General features: G+C 45.2%; 1 protein-coding gene across 2 annotated transcripts; it reads left to right on the forward strand.

Moving 5' to 3' along the window:
• The first annotated feature begins 1331 nt into the window (after positions 1 to 1331).
• On the forward strand, positions 1332 to 20372 carry TBC1D20 (TBC1 domain family member 20). 2 transcript variants are annotated; one of them, XM_070381526.1, is made up of 8 exons: positions 1332 to 1552; positions 9325 to 9510; positions 11664 to 11744; positions 15319 to 15505; positions 15664 to 15765; positions 16695 to 16836; positions 17642 to 17829; positions 18089 to 20372. In XM_070381526.1, exons 1-8 carry the CDS (start codon positions 1483 to 1485, stop codon positions 18342 to 18344), a joined length of 1212 nt encoding a protein of 403 aa, XP_070237627.1. In that variant the 5' UTR covers positions 1332 to 1482; the 3' UTR covers positions 18345 to 20372. The 2 variants fall into 2 exon arrangements, with proteins under 2 accessions (XP_070237627.1, XP_070237628.1); XM_070381527.1 differs by lacking the exon at positions 1332 to 1552 and adding an exon at positions 1804 to 2006.
• Positions 20373 to 23960: the final 3588 nt, after the last annotated feature.

The raw sequence follows: 23960 nt of genomic DNA on the forward strand, positions 1-23960 counted from the left end.
AATGAAAACTGACCTTTTCCAGTCTTGTGGCCACTGCTGAGTATTTAAAAATTTCTGGCATATTGAGTGCAGCACTTTCACAGCATCTTTCAGGATTTGGAATAGCTCAACTGGAATTCCATCACCTCCACTAGCTTTGTTCATAGTGATACTTTCTAAGGCCCACTTGACTTCACATTCCAGGATGTCTGGCTATAGGTGAGTGATCCCACCATCGTGATTATCTTGGTCGTGAAGCTCTTTTTTGTACAGTTCCTCTGTGTATTCTTGCCACCTCTTCCTAATATCTTCTGCTTCTGTTAGGTCCATACCATTCCTGTCCTTTATCAAGCCCATTTTTGCAGGAAATGTTCCTTGGTATCAATAATTTTCTTGAAGAGATCTCTAGTCTTTCCCATTCTGTTGTTTTCCTCTATTTCTTTGCATTGATCTCTGAGGGAGGCTTTATCTCTCCTTGCTCTTCTTTGGAACTCTGCATTCAGATGCTTATATCTTTCCTTTTCTCCTTTGCTTTTTGCTTCTCTTCTTTTCACAGCTATTTGTAAGGCCTCCTCAGACAGCCATTTTGCTTTTTTACATTTCTTTTCCATGGGGAAAAACTTCAGTCTTTACTGCTCCTGAAACCTACTCAGAGGACCTTTTTAAAAAGGACTTAAAATATGATTGGTGGACCGTGATGCTGGATTGCACAGGATGGACATGACACCCAGGGATCCAACCCGGCTCCTACGTCTCCTGCATTGGCAGGCAGGTTCTTTTACCACTAGCGCCACCAGTGAAAGAAAGTAAAGTGAAGTCGCTGAAAGAAAGTAAAGTGAAGTCGCTCAGTCGTGTCCGAATCTTTGCGACCCCTTGTACTGTAGCCCACCAGGCTCCTCCGTCCATGGGATTCTCCAGGCAAGAATACTGGAGTGGGTTGCTATTTCCTTCTCCAGGGGATCTTCCCGACCCAGGGATCCAACCCAAGTCTCCTGCATTGCGGGTAGCACTTTAACCTCTGAGCCACCAGGGAAGAGACTAGTGCCACCAGTAGTCTCTATGTTCTTGATGGTGTTTTAAACACTTTCCCAAGAACTATTCTGAGTGCAGTACTTCTATAATCATCCATATCATTTTACAGATAAAGAAAACCGAAAGAAATGATAAAAATCTGCTCCTGAACACATCGCTTCAAGACTGCTACGCTCTATAAGTTCAGTTGGAACAAACTCTCCGGGGCAGAGTCCCCGCACTCTTCTCTCGCCGTTCAGGGCGCCTGCGCACCAGCGCGGGTGACAGCCGCGGCTCCGCCGCCGCCCGCGCGGCGTAGCGGGTGGTCACGTGACGGCGCGGGGCGGGGCGGCGCGGGGAGGCCTGCGCGCCGCGGGCTGACCAAGCCGAGTTCGCTCCACGGAGCAGGCGCTGGAACCTGCGGCCGAAGCCGCGTCTTCTGTCGGCTCCGCCACCATCCGGGGCTCGGGCTCGAGCCCGGGCCCCCGGGACATGGCCCTCCGGAGTGCCCGGGGTGACGGCCCCACCTCCGGCCGCTGGGACGGCGGCGCGGAAAAGGGAGGTACGGAAGCCGGCCAGGGCGCCGAGGAGCGGCCTGCGAGGACGGCCTGAGGGATAGGGGCGGCCCGGGGGGCAGGGGGCAGCTGCCGGAGGCGGGGGCCGCAGGCAGGGGGGCCCGGGACGACCGCGCGGGGTGTGCCCAGGGCCGCCGGCCAGGGTCGGGACAGCGAAAAAGGAAGAGACTGAAGGCCTGGGTCACGTCTGAAGGGGAAGAGAGCCTGCAGTTTGGGCGGAGGGGGCGGTCAGCGGATGCTGAGGGAACCGGAGGAACACTGGCGGCAGACCCGAGCCCCCTAGTGGGAAGGACGGCGGGGGCCCCACGTCCCATCTCTTCCTTGAGACCCGAGGCCAAGCTTCGCTCCCGGCCGAGACTGTCCGGCCACGTCCGCAGGCTCCCGGGGCCGCCTCCCTAGTGGTCAGGCCAGTTTTCCAAACTTCATTCATCGGTCGTCGAGGTCTGGATTGACGCGCTGGACACGTATTTCTTTTAATTACCGTGAAATTAACCCTTTAAAGTGTACAGTTCTGTGATTGTTAGTAATTTTTGCAAGGTGGGGCAACCATCGCACTGTCTCTAATTCCACAGCATTTTTAATGCCAGAAAGAGAGACCATCCCTCTGCAGGCCCCATTCTCCACAGCTCCTGGCAACTGCCAATCTATTCTCTGTCCCCGTCCTATTCCGCCTATTTTAATATTATTGAATTGTGTAAAAAGAAAGTTATTTTTTATACTGCCTTAAACTCATTTCCATGAAACAGTTTCATCGTGCACTATGTTTTCAAATATGTTTTATCTACTGGTAAATACATGACAGTTAAAATTATTAACGTTTACTCTGTACCAGGTGAAATAATCTCTTTGCCCTCTGGGAAAGAGTAAGGTAACTTTCCCAGTTTTCCATCCTCTGATGGATGATTCGCATAGCAGACCCAACCACCAGTGCAACCCAAGTTTTGTTTCTCTGAGTTCATTTTGTTATTGCCTTTTTCTCCTCTTCTAATCCTCTATGGAAATGAAGCTCACGCCTCATATTACTCCTCTGGGCCCTTTGGCCTTGTAACCCTCTCCTGGTGTTTGTATGACATCTGTTCTCATGGCATAATGGTCATTGCCCCAAGTGGTATGTGGGTCTTGTGACCTGTTGGAGTGCAACTGTGCCTAGGTTGCGAGACTTTATCCTCTAGTGTCCTGAATTTTGCTTCTCTGGATAAATGGAGGAATTTAGAAATGAGAGGAGTTTTATTTATTTTTTTTTTGGTGTTTTGATTTTCTTGTTTTGATTTTCATCATATTGGAAAATTGGAGAGGTTACTAATACTGTTAACTCTCCTTTGTAGACGTTATGATGGGATTGGTTTACTCTGTTTTTCTCCATTTGGGGGAGTGGGTAGAGCAGTCATTCTTCATATGTACTTGTCTTTATTTTTCAGGTAGTTGCTGAATCAACGCTAATTTGGGTACTGTTTGTTGAAACTAATTGGGACCTCCAAAAACAGTTTCTTTTTTGTTTATTTTTGATGGGAACCTTATTCAGAATAGGGCTTTCCTGGTGGCTCAAATGGTAAAAAAATACACTTGTAATGCGGGAGACTCAAGTTGGATCCCTAGGTTGGGAAGATCCCCTGGAGAAGGGGATGGCAACCCACTCCAGTATTCTTGCCTGGAGAATTCCATGGACAGAAGACCCTGGAGGGTCTGTGGGGTTACAAAGAGTTGGACATGACTGAGCAACTAACACTTAAACTTTATCAGAATAAGGTTAGGTTTTCCTCTCCCACTGTAATTCTCTCTTTTTGTTAGCATAAAATTTTAAGTTAATTTCTAGCATCAACATTAGGAGTTCAAGGAGTGGAGCTGGGCGTGTCTGTCTATCTGGGAGGCTCTCTATCTGACTAGCTCTTCCATCGTTTTGATTAAGCCCTAAGGGAGCTTCCCTGGTGGCTCAGTGGTATAGAATATATACCTGGAATGCCAGAGACAAGGTTCGATCCCTGGGTGGGGAAGATTCCCTGGAGAAAGAAATGTCAACCGACTCCAGTATTCTTGCCTGGGAAATCCCACGGACCGTGGAGCCTAGGGAGCTACAGTCCACAGGTCGCGGAAGACTCAGACATGACTGAAGCAACTAAACAACAGCAACAATGCATTGCTAATTTTAACTTCTGTTTAAAGTCTGTAAAGCTTTCTTGATATGCAAGCTTAAACCAAATAATCAGTATGGAATTTCATTCTTGCACATAAGATGCATATTAAGTGTGTAGCTCATTTACCTGATCTAAATCACTGATACGTATTTTGCTGGCGTGGAAAAACTTTTGGAGGAAGCGTAGCTAGTGCTCATTTTTTGCCATTGTCCTTAACTGTATATTGTTTCCCAAGCCAGATGCTTTTGAAGATACGTGTTGCTCTGAGGAAACAGAAATCTTTACTTGAGTTCCATAGCCAGAGTAGGGAGAGATTTGAGACAATAACAGACTCAGTCATCCTTATCAGAATTGTTAAGAACTTCTTTTTCAGTGCCCCTTACTTAAATGATCATTTTAATGGAGAGCTGGTCAGGTAGTGCCAATATCATTCCTTTTTCCTCAGTTGAATGAATTACTTTTCAGACAGCAGGGATTTATTTATAGCAGTGTCTTATATATTTTGCAGCCAGTTGTAGGATAGTCATTTCATTCTGTTGTGGTTGTGAAAGCCAAGACCTTTTACTATAAAGGAGTTTGGAAGATACCAGCTTTGGAATATATAGTACATCTCATATAAGCAGAGCAAAACTGGAGATGAAAGGATTCAAGGGGATTTAAATTACATGTATACAATCAGCAGATGAAATGTAGGCTTTTATCCCAAAGCCAAATAAAGCATTCTCAAGTCCAGAAATGTGTCCTACCCCAAAATCCATATGTAAAATTTATCTTAAAATAGATAGTTAGACATTGGGTTTCCCAGGTGGCACAGTTGGTGAAGAATCCACCTGCCAATGTAGGAGACACAGGAGATTCAGATTCAGTCCCTGGATTGGGAAGATCCCCTGGAGGAAGAAAGTTATTTTAACCTTTTTCCATGCTTTTTCTTCTTCTGCAGCAAAGAGGGTATGTGTAGATTAATTGGTTAAGACTCCGCTTAACTTTTTCTCCCTCATTGTGTAGTCTCACAGTTGACCTTACCACTATGTAATTTATACTTCTCCAGATCATTTAAGTTTTTTTCTGTTTTCTCCTACCTTTTTAATGTCACAATCAAAACCTGTACATTAAGTGCAATGAAATATTTGTTTGTGTGTGTGGCACACACAGGAGTGCCTTCTTCATCTTCCACTAACATTTGATCACTTAAATATGGGATTGAGAAAGGTGATGTTGGGGTCTGAACAGACAACAGCTAAAATCTGCAGTTGAGCAGCTTTCTACCCTGGGAATCACCAGTAGATTTAGAAAAAGGCCAAAGTGCCTATAAATCTATTTAGAGTTATATAATGAGTATTGTCTTTTATTTTTTTAATTTTAAATTTTATTTATTTATTTGACAGCCTCACGTCTTAATTGCAGCACAAGTTCTTCATTGTGGCATGCAGGCTTCTCTGGTTGCCCACACAGGCTTAGTTGCCCCATGACATGTGGGATCATAGTTCCCTGACCAGGGGTCAAACCCGTGTCCCCTCATTGGAAGATGGATTCTTAGCCACTGGACCACCAGGGAAGTCCCTATAATGAGGATATTCTTAATATTAATAGTAATATGGGGAAATAATGCCATTTACTAAAAGCCAGTTTTTCCAGAGGAACAGTAGCAAAGTTAAATTATTTATTCTATTCTGCCCATGTGTATTGAATTTCCACAGGGCATCAGGATCAGGATGACAGCAGTAAATTTTGAAATGCAGGATTTAAATAGAATCCAAACAGAGTTTTGAGAGAAATAAGTATTGGAGCAATGATTTGGGTTCAGAAATAGTTAAAATTGACGGTGAAGAACCTGCCTGCAATGCAGGAGATGCAGGTTTGATCCCTAGTCAGGAAGATCAGAGAAGGGACTGGCTACCCACTCCAGTATTCTTGCCTGGAGAATCCCATGGGCAGAGGGACCTGTTGGGCTACAATCCATGGGGTTGCAAAAAGTTGGACACAACTGAACGACTAACACACACTGCAAATCCACTTGATTGCAAACAGTGTTAACTCCCCTAAGACCTAAGCAGTGGTTTTCCTTTCCCCCTGGAGAAGGAAATGGCAATTCACTGCTGTATTCTTGCTTGGAAAATCCTGTGAACAGAGGAGGCTGGCAGGCTACAGCCCGTGGGGTTGTGAAGACTTGAACACAACTGAGAGACTGACAGTTTCGGTTTTCCTTTCCTCCAGATTGCTGAATAAATAGCTTAAGTGGAAAGATGGGCAAGGTGGATATATGTCAAAAAAATGTTGAGGGAAAATTTCCAAACTCTTACCAAATAGATTAATAAGGTTTCTAAATATCAGATACCTCAAAAAATATTTAGTATTACCATTTAAGTGTTCTTAATTTGTGATGTGTAGAAAGTACAAAGTACAAGAACACTCTAAGTTTTAAAAAACTTTTTTAATCTTATTTTCTTCTTTGCTAGAAATTCAATTCCTGCTCGTATTTTGTCTCAGCCTGTGTTGTTATATGGACTTCCCAGGTGGCTCAGCAGTAAAGAATCTACCTGCAATGCAGGGAATCCCAGTTCAATTCCTGGGTCGAGGAGATCCCCTAGAGAAGGGATAGGCTATCCACTCCAGTATTCATGATCTTCCCTGGTGGCTCAGACGGTAAAGAAACCGCCTGCAATGCGGGAGACCTGAATTCGATCCCTGGGTTAGGAAGATCCCCTGGAGGAGGGCGTGGCAACCCACTGCAGTATTCCTGCCTGGAGAATCCCCACGGACTGAGGAGCCTGGCAAGCTACAGTCTGTAGGGTCACAAAGAGTCGGACACTACTGAGGGACTAAGCACAACACAGCACAGCCTGGTGCTTTACTATGAGTAGTTGCTCATTAAATGACAGGTTGATAAATGAATGGATACATTAATGCACAGGTAGGTGCATGGATGGATGGTATGACATGTCCAAGCCAAGAGCTTGAAGCACCTTGTAAGTAAATAAACATTTTATTATAGTTGGTGCTGTGCTGATTGATTGGGAATTGGGACTTGGTTTTTCCTGATTTCTAGATAGAGTAACCATTGAATTTAGCATCAACCTGGAACATTTCTGGGAGTGCAGATGGGAGGAGGGGTTTGCTATGAACAATTAGTTATGCCGGAACTATAGATGTAAACTAGAAATCTCTCAGACTGCCTGGAGCAGATTCACCTACTAGGTCACCAGGGAAAACAACAGTCTAGCCAGGAGAACAGGTTTACCTGGGTGAAAAAGCATCCTGTCCTATCTGCATCTCCAATTGCATGGAACTTCAAAACAGTCGGTGCCTGAGTTTATAAAGTTTATGTCACAGCTCATAGATAGGTAACCAGGGTTACTGGATTAATGAAAGGTTACACCTTTCATTTGTGTTAACAATATGCAGCTTTGTCGTGGAAACAGTTTGTATACTGTTGCCTCAGAATAGAACATAACTGAGGAAAGCTGCTTAGTGTCTGTCCTAAAAACCTCACTTACATTCTGATGTTAGTCCTTTCTAAGGCCTGACCTACCTTCCAGTGTTATCTTCTACTTTATATTAACATTAATGCCCTGCCCCTCGTATATGCTACATAAATACTTCCTAATGACTTCATTTACTGTTAAGTGAAAGGGCTTGTGTTTCTGTCTCCAAGCCTTTCTGGTCATCTCCTCGCCTCTCTGAATCCTCCCCTTTCTTTTTAAATTTCACTTTTCCATAATGCTTTCTCAGATTTGCCTGACCCACAGCTGTCTGAGCTGTTGGTGTCTGCACATACCTTTTTTCGGACGATTACAGTGCACTGCTATGTGACATCTCTTCAGTGGGTTGAAGAGTTTTAACTTTTCTTGTGTTTGCTGTTCCTAGAAGTAAACATTCTGCATGAAAATTCTGAGAGCCTGTTACCCCATTATTTTAAACAGAGCCAATTATAATATGATGCACATTAACCACAAACTCTCAGTCTCCTAAAAAAGTAATTTAAACACAGCAAAATGCCTGTGTATAAATAACAAACTACCACATGAGGATGTAAGATGCGTAATACATTCCTTTTTTATTACCAGTGATTAGTGTGGCTCTTGAGACCCAGTAGCATGCCCCTTTTACCACTAGCCACACTGGAGTCCCAAGTATGCCCTTTGACATTCTGCTTTTGAAAATACCTCCATGGGATTCTGATGTTTTCCAATTGTATTAGCATGTAACCAGAGGCTTTTTTCACATGTGGTTTTGTTTAAAAATGTAATACTGAATTTTGGTGACATGCATGTACATTTTTCCTCAGTAAATAACAGAGAAAATGTATTATATTAAGAGAGATGTGGTCATGTATGGATGTGAGAGTTGAACCATAGAGAAGACTGAGTACTGAAGAATTGATGCTTTCTCTAATGGTGCTAGAGAAGACTCTTGAGCTCCCAGGTACAGCAAGGAGATCAAACCAGTCAATCCAAAGGAAAATCAACCCTGCATACTCATTGGAAGTACTGATGCTGAAGCTGAAGCTCCAATACTTTGGCCACCTGATGCAAACAGCTGACTCATTGGAAAAGACTCTGCTGTTGGGAAAGTTTGAAGGCAAAAGAAGAGGGCGGCAGAGGATGAGATGGTTGGATTGCATCATTGATTCAATGGATATGAACTTAGGCAAACTCTAGGAGATAGTGAGGAACAGGGAGGCCTGGCGTGTTGCAGTCCATAGGGTCGCAGAGTTGACTTAACAACAATGCTCTGTGAAGTTTAGCATTAATGAAGCACAGCATTCTTTAGGAAAACATCAGATCAGATCAGTCGATCAGTCGTGTCTGACTCTTTGTGACCCCATGAATCGCAGCATGCCAGGCCTCCCTGTCCATCACCAACTCCCGGAGTTCACTCAGACTCACGTCCATCAAGTCAGTGATGCCATCCAGCCATCTCATCCTCTGTCGTCCCCTTCTCCTCCTGCCCCCAGTCTCTCCCAGCATCAGGGTCTTTTCCAATGAGTTAACTCTTCGCATGAGGTGGCCAAAGTACTGGAGTTTCAGCTTTAGCATCATTCCTTCCAAAGAAATCCCAGGGCTGATCTCCTTCAGAATGGACTGGTTGGATCTCCTTGGAGTCCAGGGGTCTCAAGAGTCTTCTCCAACACCACAGTAGGAAAACATAAATGGTGGCTATTAGATATGCCTAAATGTACTGAGCATTTACTATAATTCCTTTTTCTTTGTTACTTATATGGTATGTCTCCTTAGTGTTTCACACACTATATATACTAATCAGTGTGTGTGTGTACATACTAAGTTGCTTCAGTCGTGTCTTTGAGATCCTGTGGACTGTAGCCCTCTAGACTGTGAACTGTAGGCTCTGTCCATGGGATTTTTCAGAAAAGAGTGCTAGAGTGGGTTGCCATTTCCTTCTGCAGGGGATCTTCCCAACCCACAGATCAAACCCATGTCTCCTACGTCTCTTGCTTTGGCAAGCAGGTTCTTTACCACTGGCACCACTTGGGAACCCCGTGCTCATCAGTAAATTGATTTTAAATATACCTACCTTACTTCAGACCAAGTTAAGGAGATTGAGCCCTGAACAGAAAATGTACACACGGTAAATATGTGCCTAATGCCCTTTTCCATTCTGTTTTGCAGACTTTAATGCCAAAAGGAAAAAGAAAGTGGCAGAGATCTACCAGGCTCTGAACAGTGAGCCCACTGATGTGGCTGCCCTTAGACGCATGGCTATCAGTGAAGGAGGGCTCCTGACTGATGAGATCAGGCGGAAAGTGTGGCCCAAGCTCCTCAATGTCAACACCAATGATCCACCTCCTATATCAGGTAGTTAGGGGAAGAAGTGCTGTGATGGGAGTTTGTCTAGGAGGCAGGGAAAAAAGAATTTCAGGGTCTTTAATTTTTATGCTGATTTCAAACCAAGAGTAGACATGTAAACACCTGAAACGTTTTAGGATATGCTTGGGCCTACTGTGAAAATAAGACCAAACTGCGAAATAAAATTTCAATTAAAAATGGAATGAGCTTTTATTAGGTAAGGAGGGAGCGATTATTGGCTAGTTAGGGGAGTTTATTAAAAATACATATTCTGGGAATTCCCTGATGGTAAAGTGGTTAGGACTCCATGCTTTCACTGCCAAGGGCCGAGGTTCCATTCCTGATCCAGGAACTAATATCCCGCAAGCCACACAGTGCAGCCACAACACAAAATGCATGTTCCAGTTTATATTCACCTAGAAGTAAGTTTGCAGGAATCTATTTTAGCAAGAATCCTACATAATTTTGATACAGATGGACATTTGAGAAACATGGGGTTCTACAGAGATATAATGCCTCTTATAGTCCTTAAAAACAACAACAAAAAAGACTTTTTATAGGGAAATACTAAGACTATTTTGAATTCTAAAATTCTGTAATTCTGTGAAAAGCTGTTACAGTCAGCCCTCCAAGTTCAAGGATTCAACCAGCCATGTATCAGAAGTACTCTGGAAGGACTTTGCAGAGGTCCTGTGGTTAAGACTCCACACACCCAGTGCCAGCAGCATGGGTTCAGTCCCTGGTCAGGAAACTAGGATCCTACATTCCACCTGGCACATATATTCTGGCAGGCGGGAACCTCCAGAAATTTCCAAAAAGCAAAACTTGAATTTGTTGTGCTCTGGCAGCTATTTACATAGCATTTACATTCTATCAGGTTTGAAAGTAATCTAGAGGTGATTGAAGTATACTAGAGGATGTGCAAATGTTAAACTGTTTAATATTTGGGACTTGAGCATCAGTGGATTTTGCTATCCTTGGGGGTCCTGGAACCAATCCCCCTCAAATACCAAGGGACAACTAACTGTACTTAACTTTATCTACAAGGCCTATGTAGTGAAAAAAAGAATTTTTTAGACTGCAGTGCAGAATACAAAAGAAAGTACAGAAAACAGTGAATCCACTTTGTCATTCGTTGAGTCTACATTTATTGCTTTCCTACTATGTTTGGCAAAAGTCCAGGTGTTGGGGATTCTTTCTTTCATTTGGCGATGTAAGGAGCAGGACACGACTTAGTGACTGAGCATGCACACACAGTTGTGCTCCTAATGTGCGCTAGGTACCAGAGATGATTAAAACAGCCACTGCCAATAAAAAGTTTACAGTGTCATGGTGTGGCCAAGTAGATGTTTTAAGTTGCCACTTGTTATTGTCTTTGGAACTGGGCGGCCTCAGAGCAGTGATCTTTTGTTGGAAGGAATAGGCATTGCCATATTCACACTCTAAATCCTGAGATGGTGTTCTGTCAAATTCCAAATTTCTCATATCTTTTTAAGATGAAGTCTGTATTCTACAGGCTCCTCTGGTAAGTTTTGATTTCCATTATGAAGGAGATGTATACTTGTTATATATATAACAGCTGGAGTCTGCCTCCTTGCTTTCAGTTGGGCTTAGCAACTGAACACAAGTACTATCTCCTGTTACCAGTGTCTTAGTTTTAGAATTTCAGGGCTAAGAGAGCTTAGGTTCTTCTCCATGTACATTTATCTTAATACTCCTTTCTGAACCGCTCAATCTTCCTACACTTTATAGATGTTAGAGTTTTTCCAGCGGTCTGTGGTTTCCACATTCATGATCTTACTTGATGCTTAACAGTAATCTGAGAGGTACACATGGAAGGGAATAATCCCCATTTTACAGATGTGAACTTTGAAATTCAGAGTGATTCCCAGTAACGCATAATGGGTGCTGGCCTCCTAACTTTTCCGCTGCTCTTGGATAGTGTATCTTCCCTCCTCTCATGGTCATCATGACTTGCATAAAACAGCATGTTTGGAACTAAACCAGGGATTCCTCTCCAAATGTTGTATCTTGAGTCATGTCCACTTCAGGAAAAAGCCTTGAGTATGTCTTCCAGGCCTTTTGTGTCATGCCAGGATGTCTTGCTCCTGCTGTTGGTTCCCAGACATTCCTACAATAACATGTTTCTTCTCCTCCAATAGGGAAAAACCTACGACAGATGAGCAAGGACTACCAACAAGTGCTCCTGGACGTCCGGCGGTCTTTACGGCGGTTCCCGCCTGGTGAGACACACTGGTGGTCTTTGGGGCGGGAGGGGGAGGTTTGGTAGGTTTGGCTTCAGTCCGTTTGCAGATACATTACTCTGTTGGGCTTGCTTGTCCCGAGACCTTTACATCCTAGCACAGAACATGGCCACATCCAGGACCCTTCCTCCTTAGGGATCCGTCATGCTCCCAGTCTGCTGAGTCATTCTCTCATTGACTCAGTCCATTCAGAACCCCCACTGTGAAGGCCTGCTGCTGCTGCTGCTAAGTCACTTCAGTCGTGTCTGACTGTCTGCGACCCCATAGGCGGCAGCCCACCAGGCTCTGCCGTCCCTGGGATTCTCCAGGCAAGAACACTGAGCCCAAAATAATTTCTCTTGGCTTAGAGGTGGTAAATGAGAGAAGAGGGTTTTCCCCCTGCCCGTTAGAGCTACAGAAGAGACTTTATAGGGATTTCTAGAGCTATCAGTCTGACTTTAAAGAGCAGATTGGTTTGGAAGTGGTCACTAACAGGAACTGTTAATACCTTCATTTATAAGTAGCGGTATGTTGCCTGTGGGCTTCCCTGGTGGCTCAGTGGTAAAGAATCCCCCTGCCATTGCAAGAGACTCAGGTTCAGTAGATCCAGAAGATCCCTTAGAGGAGGAAATGGTAGCCCACTCCAGTATTCTTGCCTGGGAAATCCCATGGAGAGAGGAGCCTGGAGGGCTACAGGCCATGGAGTCACAAAAGAGTTGGGCATGACTTAGAGACTAAACAACAACAGACAATCTTGCATATACATATACCGGGGCCTTGGACTAGAATGAAGGCCAATCACCACATTTTTAAAGAGTCTGTTACTAAAATTGTCTGTCCATTCCCAGAAATACTAAGAATGACAATTGTCTCCACTTTCACAATGAAGGGAACTGGGTAGCAGACCTCATCTGTTTCCCTTCCTTTCGCAACTCCACCTCTAAGTCCTTGAATTGAAGAGAGGAGAGTTGCTAGAGGGAACAAGAGTCTCAAAACCCATTGCCTCACTCTTCTGAGCCCATGCTCTGGCATTGGATTTTGTCTGTTAGAGGGCATCCCTCCTGTTTACAATCATGGTTCCCAGAAAGGCTCTTGTAATTCTTGTGTAGCCAGTAGCTTGCCATCTGGGTTTTGATAAACACACATACCTGTGATCCAGTCCCCTTTTCCTGTTCCTCTGGTCTTGAGGAGACTACATAGGACAGACGCATCTCACATTTTTCTCTGGGTGTAACCTGTTTTCCTTCTGAGCCCTTTATCCCTCTTCCGTTTATGTGATACCAGTCCAGGATATTCTTCTTCCAGACAGAACTGTCCATGTGGTTTCATATTCTTTTTACATTCATGTTCTTCTGAACTTAGCTGACCACTTTTATACTGAAAATTTAAAGAAGGCTTACTTTTTTCTCTCACTGCTTCGTTACTTTACCTGACCACAGTACTTGGTTTACTCCCATTTTCTTCTTTATCTTCTACCGTATGTTTTTAGAGAAGGGATGGGTAAAAGTGCATGAGAGATGAGCGTCACTGTCGCCTAAAAACCTGTATTTAAGTTCAGTCTGGGCCCTTGCATTAGCTGTTTTCTCTCACAAGATCTGCTTTTGACTGGAAAACCTAATGGTGTAGGAAAGCTGTGTTGTGTGCCATCCTCCTAAAACAGGTCATGAGGCCAAGGGTTGACTTTTTTTTTTTTTTTTTAATTGGAGGCTAATTACTTTACAATATTGTATTGGTTTTGCCATACATCAACATGAATCCGCCATGGGTGCACACGTGTGTCAAGGGTTGACATTTTTATAGTAAGAGCCAGAAGAGCTGAGGGACCACGCTGACCGCTGCCAGACTAGGTGCCTGCACTGAAAGAGCTCCTGAGACCAGCTCCTCTGTTTCCACCTGCATCTTTGGGTCAAGATTAGTACTTCCTATGATATTTAGTTTGATTCTGAGGGGAGCACACATCTCATACATTTTTTGTTTTGGCACCACCCTTATGGCAGAAAGTGAAGAGGAACTAAAAAGCCTCTTGATGAAAGTGAAAGTGGAGAGTAAAAAAGTTGGCTTAAAGCTCAACATTCAGAAAACGAAGATCATGGCATCCGGTCCCATCACTTCATGGGAAATAGATGCAGAAATAGTGGAAACAGCGTCAGACTTTATTTTTTCGGGCTCCAAAATCACTGCAGATGGTGACTGCAGCCGTGAAATTAAAAGACGCTTACTCCTAGGAAGGAAAGTTATGACCAACCTAGATAGCATATTCAAAAGCAGAGACATTACCTTGCCAACAAAGGTTCGTCTAGTCAAGGCTATGGTTTTTCCTGTGGTCATGTATGGATGTGAGAGTTGGACTGTGAAGAAGGCTGAGCACCGAAGAATTGGTGCTTTTGAACTGTGGTGTTGGAGAAGACTCTTGAGAGTCCCTTGGACTGCAAGGAGATCCAGCCAGTCCATTCTGAAGGAAATCAGCCCTGGGATTTCTTTGGAAGGAATGATGCTGAAGCTGAAACTCCAGTACTTTGGCCACCTCATGCGAAGAGTTGACTCATTGGAAAAGACCCTGATGCTGGGAGGGATTGGGGGCAGGAGGAGAAGGGGACGACAGAGGATGAGATGGCTGGATGGCATCACTGACTCGATGGACGTGAGTCTGGGTGAACTCCAGGAGTTGGTGATGGACAGGGAGGCCTGGCATGCTGCGATTCATGGGGTCGCAAAGAGTTGGACATGACTGAGCGACTGAACTGAACTGAACTGAACACCTACAAAAAGGCTGCAAAAATAGGACACAGAATTCCCCAGGTAGCTTTTTCCCAGATTTCTTTATACATCAACCTTTGACTAGATTTGCTTTAGTTTTGTTTTCTCTCTCTCCTTCACCATACATACACACATTTTTTTCCTCTGAGCTATTAAGAATAAATTACATATATGGTACCCCCTTATCCCTAAATATTTCACTGTGTGTTTTTTAAAAACACAATTCTTTTTTACATAGTCACACTTAAAATCAGTAACAAAAAATACTACTGTCTAATCTACAGATTTTATTCAGATATTGCCATTTATTCCAATAATGTTCCTTATAGAGAAAAGTGCATTTTCCATTCATTCTTCATATCTCTTCAGCTTCCTTTAGTCTGGACTTGTTCTTTTGTATTTTATGACAGGCCTGTTACTTTATAACAGGCCTCAGTTTTTATTTTCTCCTTGCAAGATTCAGGTGATGCACTCTTGATAGGAATTCCACTGAAGCAATATTGAGTTCTTTTCCCCCCAGCACATCAAGAGGCACATGCTGTCCAGTGGTTCCCCTGCTGGCATCACTCCCTGTGCTGACTTGGTTAAGATGGTGTTGTTGGCTGGGTTCCCCAACTGGAAGGTTTCCAAGTCTGTGGTTCTTTCCTACATGGCCAGGTGGCTATCAACAGTATATGGATCATGAATGTGTTGCCAAGTTGTTTTACTTTATTAAACAGTTTGTCTGCATATCCACAGCTTACCGTCTTCCTTACCTCCATGTTACTAGACTGCTTGCCTTGTTCAAGTGCGTCTCCCCCCCACTACCCTCTCCCAGGCATGCCAGAAGAACAGAGAGAAGGGCTGCAGGAAGAGCTGATCGACATCATCCTCCTCATCCTGGAGCGCAACCCGCAGCTGCACTACTACCAGGGCTACCACGACATCGTGGTCACGTTTCTGCTGGTGCTCGGCGAGAGGCTGGCAACATCCCTAGTAGAGAAGCTGTCTACCCACCATCTCAGGTACCTGCGCAAAAGGGCAGAAGACAGTTCCCCCCCAGCGATAACTCCTCAGCCCGCTTTCTAGTTGGTGTTTTCAGTGGGTTGAACCCCAATCCCAACTGCCCCCCAACCCTGATCCAAATGTTTGGTCTGACCAAGCTCATTGAAATGTCTTCTAGGGATTTCATGGACCCAACAATGGACAACACCAAGCATATATTAAACTATCTGATGCCCATCATTGACCAGGTGAATCCAGAACTCCATGACTTCATGCAGAGGTATATATGTGTCTACATTTACGTGTACACGTGCACGCGCACACACAGACACCCCTCTTCAGCTTGCTGCTTTGTTTATTCCTCACAAGTCTAGCTCAGTTGCATCATCATCTTATGTTGATTAGTGTTAGGTTCTTCTGAGTTGTCCTTTCCAGTCACCAGCAATCTAGATAATTCAGTTCTGTGCACAGTCTTAGAACACTTTTGTGTGCTGTGCTCTTCCAGGAATGCAGGAGATGTCACAGCCCATGCCCTTAAAGAGTTTACATTTAGTGGAGAGAGGTGGGCGAGCTAAGCATACCAACTTTGAGGTTATTGCTACAACGGAAGTACAGAGTCCTATAGGACCCTACCCCATCTGTAGCTTGTTTTATTTACCATACACCAAGGAAAAGAAATATTTCTTTGCAATTCTTGTATGATTTTTCTCTTCTGTTTAGTTGGAAGTGTGTCCTTGGCCAATACCTGCCTCTCTTAAAAAAAAAAAAAAAAAAACACCTGTGTCTTAAGGTATTTCAGTCATCTCATGTTAACTATACAATTAATACAGTTATGTTTTCAAGCCTAAGAATAGTTGCCTGTGCCCCCCAAAAGGGTGTGACTTTCCCAGAAGGAAAATGGTGTAGTTCTCTGAAAACAGCCGATTCTTGTTCCTGGAGTTGACATTTCTTGGCCATGATGAGAGCACCCAAGGAGATAAGGCCAACCAGGACCCTACTGTGGTATTAGTGCCATGATGTGGAGTATGTTGCAAGGACTTTCTGTAATATTTTGTGAGGAGAAGATACTGAATTTATCAGCAGCTGAATTTTCCAGAAAGCATGTTCCCCAGTTACTTTCTTCATACAGCACTGAGGACAAAGAAGGCCCAGGGAGAGGGACAGGATGACTCAGCAGGGAACCTAACATCTGGACTCCCTTGCTCCTAGTGCCGAGGTGGGGACCATCTTTGCGCTCAGCTGGCTTATCACCTGGTTCGGGCACGTCCTGTCTGACTTCAGGCACGTCGTGCGGTTATACGACTTCTTCCTGGCCTGCCACCCGCTGATGCCCATTTACTTTGCAGCTGTGGTAGGTACAGACCATGAGCCAGCAGTTTGGCGTGTGTCTCCCAGTCCAGCTTGATCATCTTCCCTAAAAGGAAACCTGGTGATTATGGAAAGATACAAAAGACCGCACTTCCTGGGCTGGTGTCCTGGACACTGTTCTTGGAATGTTACTGGGAGAGTCATGGGAGTCAAAAATATTATGTATAAAAATAAGTTTGGGAAATGCTGGTTAAACAAAGTTGTTAGTTTTTTTTTACTGTTCGATTCTTCTGAACCTTTAAAATGCTCATGTGCATTGTGAATTATCAGGGTTTGTGTTGACAGCTCCTGGAGCTAGTGCAAATGGCCAAGTGGGTTTAAGAAGAGGCATGATATTATGATGGAAAGTTGAAATGGCTTTTAGTCAGGGATGAGGGCTTCCAGTTATTAGAGGGGCCTGAACTATCAGACGTGAGGGTGGAGGGGGTGTTCTTCATTGTGTTTTAAAGGGAGCAAGACCATTCTTTCTACTGTTTTGAACCATTTCTTCTGTGCTAGAGCTGTAGGTATCTCCAGTAATCTCTCCTTTCCTTCCTCCTAAAAAACCTCCTTCCTTTGTCAGCCTTTCCTGTCATGGTGTGGAAGTTTGCCTCTAGCAGGAAGTGCTAGCCCATTGGGAAAAGCACTCAGATAAGTATAGCATCACTTCCCAGATAGTACAGGAATTTGCTGAACATTTTGGGTGAGCCCTGTTTGGTACCAATTTATATTACCTCTAAGGAGAATGAAATGAAGTGGCCAAGCTGCTGTATGTTCTGGTCTCTGACGCAAGGCCTTGCTCCCCACAGATCGTGTTGTATCGAGAGCAGGAAGTCCTGGATTGTGACTGCGACATGGCCTCGGTCCACCACCTGTTGTCCCAGATCCCTCAGGACCTGCCCTATGAGACACTGATCAGTAGAGCAGGAGACCTCTTTGTTCAGTTTCCCCCGTCCGAACTTGCTCGAGAGGCAGCTGCCCAGCCGCAAGCCGAGAAGTGAGTGGTGCTGAGGCACTGGTTGTGCAGGGGTGTTTGTTAGCAAAAGTGATGGAAGATTGTGTCTGGTAGGGACAGGGCTGGGAGTGGTTTTTCCAGAGATCCGCTTATGCCAACAGAATCCCCACTTGGGACTTCATGGGTCTTGATCAAGAAGAGTTTTCTGAGCAGTGGGTGGCTCTGCCCTCAGACTATTTAGTCCATTTTTTTCCCCCTTCTTCTTTCATCCCATTCCCTTCTGTCTCCTTCCCCTCTGCAGAACGGCTGCCTCTACGTTCAAAGACTTTGAGCTGGCGTCAGCACAGCAGAGGCCTGACATGGTACTGCGGCAGCGGTTTCGGGGACTTCTGCGGCCTGATGAGCGAACAAAAGATGTCCTGACCAAACCAAGGACCAACCGCTTTGTGAAGCTGGCGGTGATGGGGCTGACAGTGGCGCTTGGAGCGGCCGCCCTAGCCGTGGTGAAAAGTGCCTTGGAGTGGGCCCCAAAGTTTCAGCTGCAGCTGTTTCCCTAAATGCCAGAGAAGATACTTCCTCTTACATGACGTCACAGTCTCACCCTTCCATGGACAGATGGGAGGGGGTGGAATTTCCTTTATTAAAAGGGTTTCAGTCAAGGGTTTTCTATTCCTGCACCCTTTCCCTCCTGTCCATGGATGCCTTTGCTTCAGAGGCCAATAGCAGAGCCTGCGTGACGCTGGGCACTCGGGGGCCTGAGCACAGAACTCTTCTCCCTTGTGGCCTGAGTGAGCTCCCCGCTGTCTCCTCTTTTGCTGAAGGAAATGGGTCTCTGCAGCTCCTGGGTGCCGTTGGAACCCTCTGGGCCTGGTCACTGGGGAGTGTCTTGGCTGCTCATAGTAAGTAAACTGGACCACTGAATGCCCTCCTGGCGGCTCCTCCAGTCTGTCTGCTTCAGCTTAACAAAGAAGGATGTAGCTGCTGCTTTAGTCAGACCTTGAAATGAAGGGGAAGGGGCAGAGGAGGCTGGCCTGGGAGCAAGATTGGCCCCTTTTAAGAATAGCTCCAAGCTGGTCAGAAATCTTAGAGAAACATGTGAACTAGGTTAGTAGGTAAATCCTACCTATTTTCAGCCTAGAAATCACTTGGGCATTGCCAGTCAGACAGGAAGGAATGTTAAGTATTAGGACCCCTCACATAGGCCGGTTTTTGCCTGCCCCCCCCTTTTTTTTCTTGTTACTCTTCCACAAGGCACATAGTGGTTATAAAAATGTACATTTACTACTATTTTTAGAATTACACACATCCAATATGTAAAGTACCATCACTTTTAAAATAATAGTTCCTTCATGGAAAAAAAAATAGTTCTCATCCGAACGATGAGCTTCTAAAACCCTGAGGTTTCCTTTCTACTTAAGCGTTTAACATTTCACTTCCGCCAGAGTTGCTGTTTGTAAACAGCCCCACACTTTCACAGTGCCCACTTCCTGTCTAGCTTCCCTAGCTTCCCTTCCTTCCTTCATGTTTTCCTTCAGTCCCCCTTCTACCCCCAGATCAGCATCCAGTCATCACCTTGGCTTTGTTTTTTGCATTTGACCTATCTCTTCAGCTGCTGGTCTCTCCTTTCTGGTTGGAAATGTCACTGGGAACTTGTCAGCACCCAGAAAGGGACGAACTGCAGCCTGAAGCATGTGGTGGGAGCCTAGGACAGCCAGCCCCGCTGCTCCAGGCTTCCTAGGGACTCTCCAGGCCTTAGGGAACACGATGCATATTCAGTTCTTCTGATACAGCTTTTCGTGTAAGCAAACCTAGGTTTGTTTTAGATTAACTGTGGCTTGGAAAAAAGTGCCTTTTGCTGCTTTGAAGAACTGGGGTGTATGGTAAGAAGCAGCCATGTACTTTTCTTTTCCTGGTCTGTCTGGGGCACTGTTCTCTCTTGGCAAGTATTTTCTTAAACGTGCCAGAAGCACTTCCTCCCACCACACCAGACCTCCACATCCTCCCCATGTTCTCACGGTGTGCAGAGTGGTTAGGAGAGGCATCTACTTACATGAGTTACACTAAGCACTTTACAACCAAAAACAACAGATCGTTCTCCATAGCAGGAGTCCCATCTGGGGTTAGCATGATATGGATGGGTTAATCTAGAAAGAGGTAGATTTATCAAGACAGCGGGAATTTTTCCAAGATCTAGATGATGTGACAGGTGTTCCCAGTCTTCTATAGCAGGTTTGTCTTATCACCTTTGCAAGTGGACAGCATCGGCCCCTCCTGCCACAAACTCTCGGGTCTGTCTGTAAATACTGAAGGGAAGTGATGGGGAAGAGGTAGCGGGGAGGTGCATGTGATCAGAGTCCCAAGGCCACGGTTTTTTGGATTCCAGGAAAGCAGGTGGCATTTGCTTCTGTTGTGGCCTAGAAAGGAGAAAGTTCTTAGGATTTATAGCTTTGCTGACATGAGGATTAGCCCCTGCCAATGAGAAGAAAGTGTTTTTACCTTCAGGTGGTTTACTATTCTGTAAAGAATATGTGTAAATATTTTGTACAGAGCCCTGTATGAAATAAACAGCCGTATGTGGTTACTGACCCCTCTTGTCATTCTTCGTTGTTGGAGCGGCTCTGGGTTTGGACATCTGGATGCTCCGTCCTTCCACCCCTGACCTGGAGCTGTGCCTTAGGCCGTGGACTCTTGGTTGGCTTTGACTTACCTGGAGAACTTGAAACAGTTTCTCTTTCACCTGAGGCAAGAACTCACTTGTCTGGGTTTACTGTTTCCTTAGCCCCAGAGGGAGACGAGGGGCTGAAGGCTGAGCAGGCATCACTTGGCTCTCTGACTGTGTCCTGCCACCATAGGCCAGCTACCCATGCTGTCCTTTGATTTGACTCATGGAGGATACAGGGCTGGCCAGGACACCGCCCTGCCTCTGGGAGCTCCCCAGAGAGCTGCATTGAAGGAGCAATGCATTTTCAGTGGCAGTTTCATAGTTGATTAAATGTAAAGAGAAATTTGATAAATGGAAAACTGAAGGAAAGGTATGTGTGGTGAAATAAATATTTGGGTTTTGTCACCAGTTCCCCTAAAAGCCTTAGAATTTTCTGAGTGATAGGGGTGTCTTTTGTTGTTCATAATGATTTCCTTTTGATTCCAACTGGGTTGATATTGAGGTGAGTTAAGGTTGGACCCCTCAATAGCCTCAGGATGGGACAGAACACCAGAAAGATTATATGGTGGGGAATTATTTTAACTTTATTTTGTATTGGAGTATAGCTGATTAGCAAACAACGTGGTAGTTTCAGGTGAAGAATGAAGGGACTCATCCATACATATACATGTACCCATTCTCCCCTAAACACTCCTCCCATCCAGCCTGCCACAAAACATTGAGCAGAATTCTATGTGCTATACAGTAGGGCCTTGGTTATCCATTTTAAATACAGCAGTGTGTACCTGTTCACCCCAAACTCAGTATCTATCCCTTCTGCCCTCCCCACCCCTCCACCCTGGCAACCATAAACTGGTTCATGAAGTCTGTATGTTTCTGTTTTCTAAGTAAGTTTATTCATATCATTTTTTTAAGATTCTACATATGAGGAATGTCATATTTCTCCTCCTTTGTGTGAATTGCTTCACTCAGTGTGACTAGGTCCATCCATGTTTTTGCAAATGGCATTATTTCATTTATTTTAATGAGAAATATTCCACTGTGTACATGTACCACGTCTTCTTTATCCATTCCTGTCGATGGGCATTCAGGTAGCATCCATGTCTAGGCTGTTGTAAACAGTGCTGCAATGAATGCTGGGGTGTGTATTTCCTTTCAGATCCTGTTTTTCCCCTGGTCATATACACAGGTGGGATTGCAGGATCATTTTAGTTTTTTAGTAACCTCCATACTGTTCTCCATAGTGGCTGTACCAATTTACATAGTGGGAATTTTGAGCCTCACCAGTGACCTCCTGGGAGGGGAGGGGAGGCTGGACATTGAGTGCTGCAGAAACTCTTGGTTCAGAGATTCAGAGAGCTGCTGGGTTGCTGAATACATCAAAGTGCTGGGAGGATCACATGGCCCGAGACGGCTTGGGAATACTGCAGCCCTCCCGCCATTCCTTGCCCTATGCATCTCTTTTACTTGGCTGTTACTGAGTTGTGTCCTTTACAGGAAATCAGTACATGTAAGTGAAGTGTTTTCTTGAGTTCTGTGAACGCTTCCAGCGAATTACTGAACCTGAGAGGGTTTTGTGGAAACTAGTGAACTTGTAGTTGACCAGGCAGAAGTGTAGGTGGTCTGGGCACCACATTTGCTACTGGATCTGAAATGGGACAGCCTTGTGGGACTGAGCCCTTTAACTTGTGGCATCTGATGCTAACTTCCCAGGTAGTTAGTGTCAGAACTGGATTGAATTACTGGACACCTAGTTGATATTGGAGAATTGGGGAAGCGTGATATCAGAAAGTACTGCACAACACACAAGGCTGAAGGGAAAACTAAAAATAACAGCTGAATAAAAGGTGTGGGTGTTTTGTACAGAGATGGGAGTGTGCATTGTCAGTGGAAGTGTACTTGGGGCTCAGGCGGAGGAGAGTTTTGAGATCTGTGGAAAGCAACTGGGACTCCCTCTGTAGGCAATTTGTAGGGTGAGGATGGGCCATGACCAAAACTCAGTTTGGAGAGAGCGACTGGTGACACGATGGCAAATGTGTCTCTCGTTGGCAATGTGAGCTTCTCCGAGGCACTACATCTCTCGAACTCATTGTCAGTGACAGTAAAATAGAGATAGTCTCATCCCACCATGGCTGGTTTAATGAACTGACGTTTGTGAAAACGTCTTACAAACTGAAGTTGTACAAGTATTTTTATTTCATTTCCGTGAACATAAATGGGTCAATAAACACCTTAATTCAGCCTTGCGCTTGGGCCCCGGGAGCTCATCCCTAGATTAAGTGGTGATTGGAAGGAAGAACAGGCCAGAAGCTTCTGCCAAATACAACTACCAGATGATGGCACCTGAGGCCCAGCCTGGCTTGCGTTCTTCCTTTTGCCCTACCGTCCCCTCCGTGTTTGCTGCTGGTGTATCCTGCTGCTTTTTTTCCAGTTCTCAAAGGCCCTTTTCTCCAGACTTAACATACGGTTGGAATTTGTCAAGCAGCCTTTGTGAGCTGGCAAGGCTGTGGGCTTGCCTCCAGCTTCCTGCTTTTTAAGTGAGTGGCCTTCATGGCAGGCCCAGACACTAGAAGAAGACATGTGTTACTCTGACACAGGCTGTGGGGCCCATTCACCACTTCCTGCCCACATCAGCAGCTGGTCTTTATCTGAGCAGTGTGCTTCCACTGGCCCTGAAGAGAAAAACTGCGTCACACAAGTACATCTGGGACCTCCTGCTGCTTCCTCAGGTAGATGGCTTGAGTCCAAAGCCTGTGGGTTTGGTTTCAAGTCTGCCCCAGAGAGTTCATGCCAGGGCCCTATTTGCGGTGACTCCTTGGGAGAGGGTGGTGCCTCCATTTGACAGCAGTGGGGAGCACTTGTGAGCCTGCCCATCTTAGGTTCTTCACCCTCTGGCATGTGATGTATGGTGCTGGAAGGTAGAACCCGAGGACAGCCCTGCACCATCTCATTTGCCCTCCTGACCGCCCCCGCCCCCAATTTGGCTGCAGCAGACATAAACCCGCTGCCCGCCTTGGTGCAGATGGAGTGGGCCAAGTGAAAGATGCGGCCCATGCAGTTCCCACTTCCCTCTTGTCCTCACTTTTTTGATACAGCCATGGGGAAAGAAACGTTTCATTAACATTTCTTAGTACTCAATGCCAAAAGAATGGTGCGAGGGCACTGGGAGTGTGGTGCGACAAGCGCTAGGGGTGAAGGACTGCGGAGAGCTGGATCGGGAACATCATGTGATCTGGACCTGCCACGTGGAAATGAGGACCCAGATTACCAAGCTTCAGTGTTTTTCAAGAGAAGTTGGACATCTAGATTTTAATGTAGCATCTTCAATTTAAAAATACTGGCGACCAATTCAAGTTTATAAAACAAGACTAGGTAGACTGGTTATAGCCTGGGGCTTAGTAGTTCGTACCTGTGCACCAAGAGAGTGGTCTGCTTTGCTCCACAACAGGCCTCTACGGTTCACCAAGGTCAAGACAGGCCCTGGCAAGAGAGGGAGGTTGGAGGAGCTGGT

Source organism: Bos mutus, chromosome 13, assembly GCF_027580195.1.
Source record: "Bos mutus isolate GX-2022 chromosome 13, NWIPB_WYAK_1.1, whole genome shotgun sequence".
In the NCBI taxonomy this organism is placed as follows: Eukaryota; Metazoa; Chordata; class Mammalia; order Artiodactyla; family Bovidae; genus Bos; species Bos mutus.

What these genes read in the sequence shown, in the direction of transcription:
- TBC1D20 (XM_070381526.1), top strand. Translation starts at nt 1,483, where the DNA reads ATGGCCCTCCGGAGTGCCCGGGGTGACGGCCCCACCTCCGGCCGCTGG. An exon ending in TGATCCACCTCCTATATCAG is followed by an intron (nt 9,511 to 11,663) that starts GTAGTTAGGGGA and finishes CTCCTCCAATAG; the next exon opens with GGAAAAACCTACGACAGATG. An exon ending in CTCCATGACTTCATGCAGAG is followed by an intron (nt 15,766 to 16,694) that starts GTATATATGTGT and finishes CCTTGCTCCTAG; the next exon opens with TGCCGAGGTGGGGACCATCT.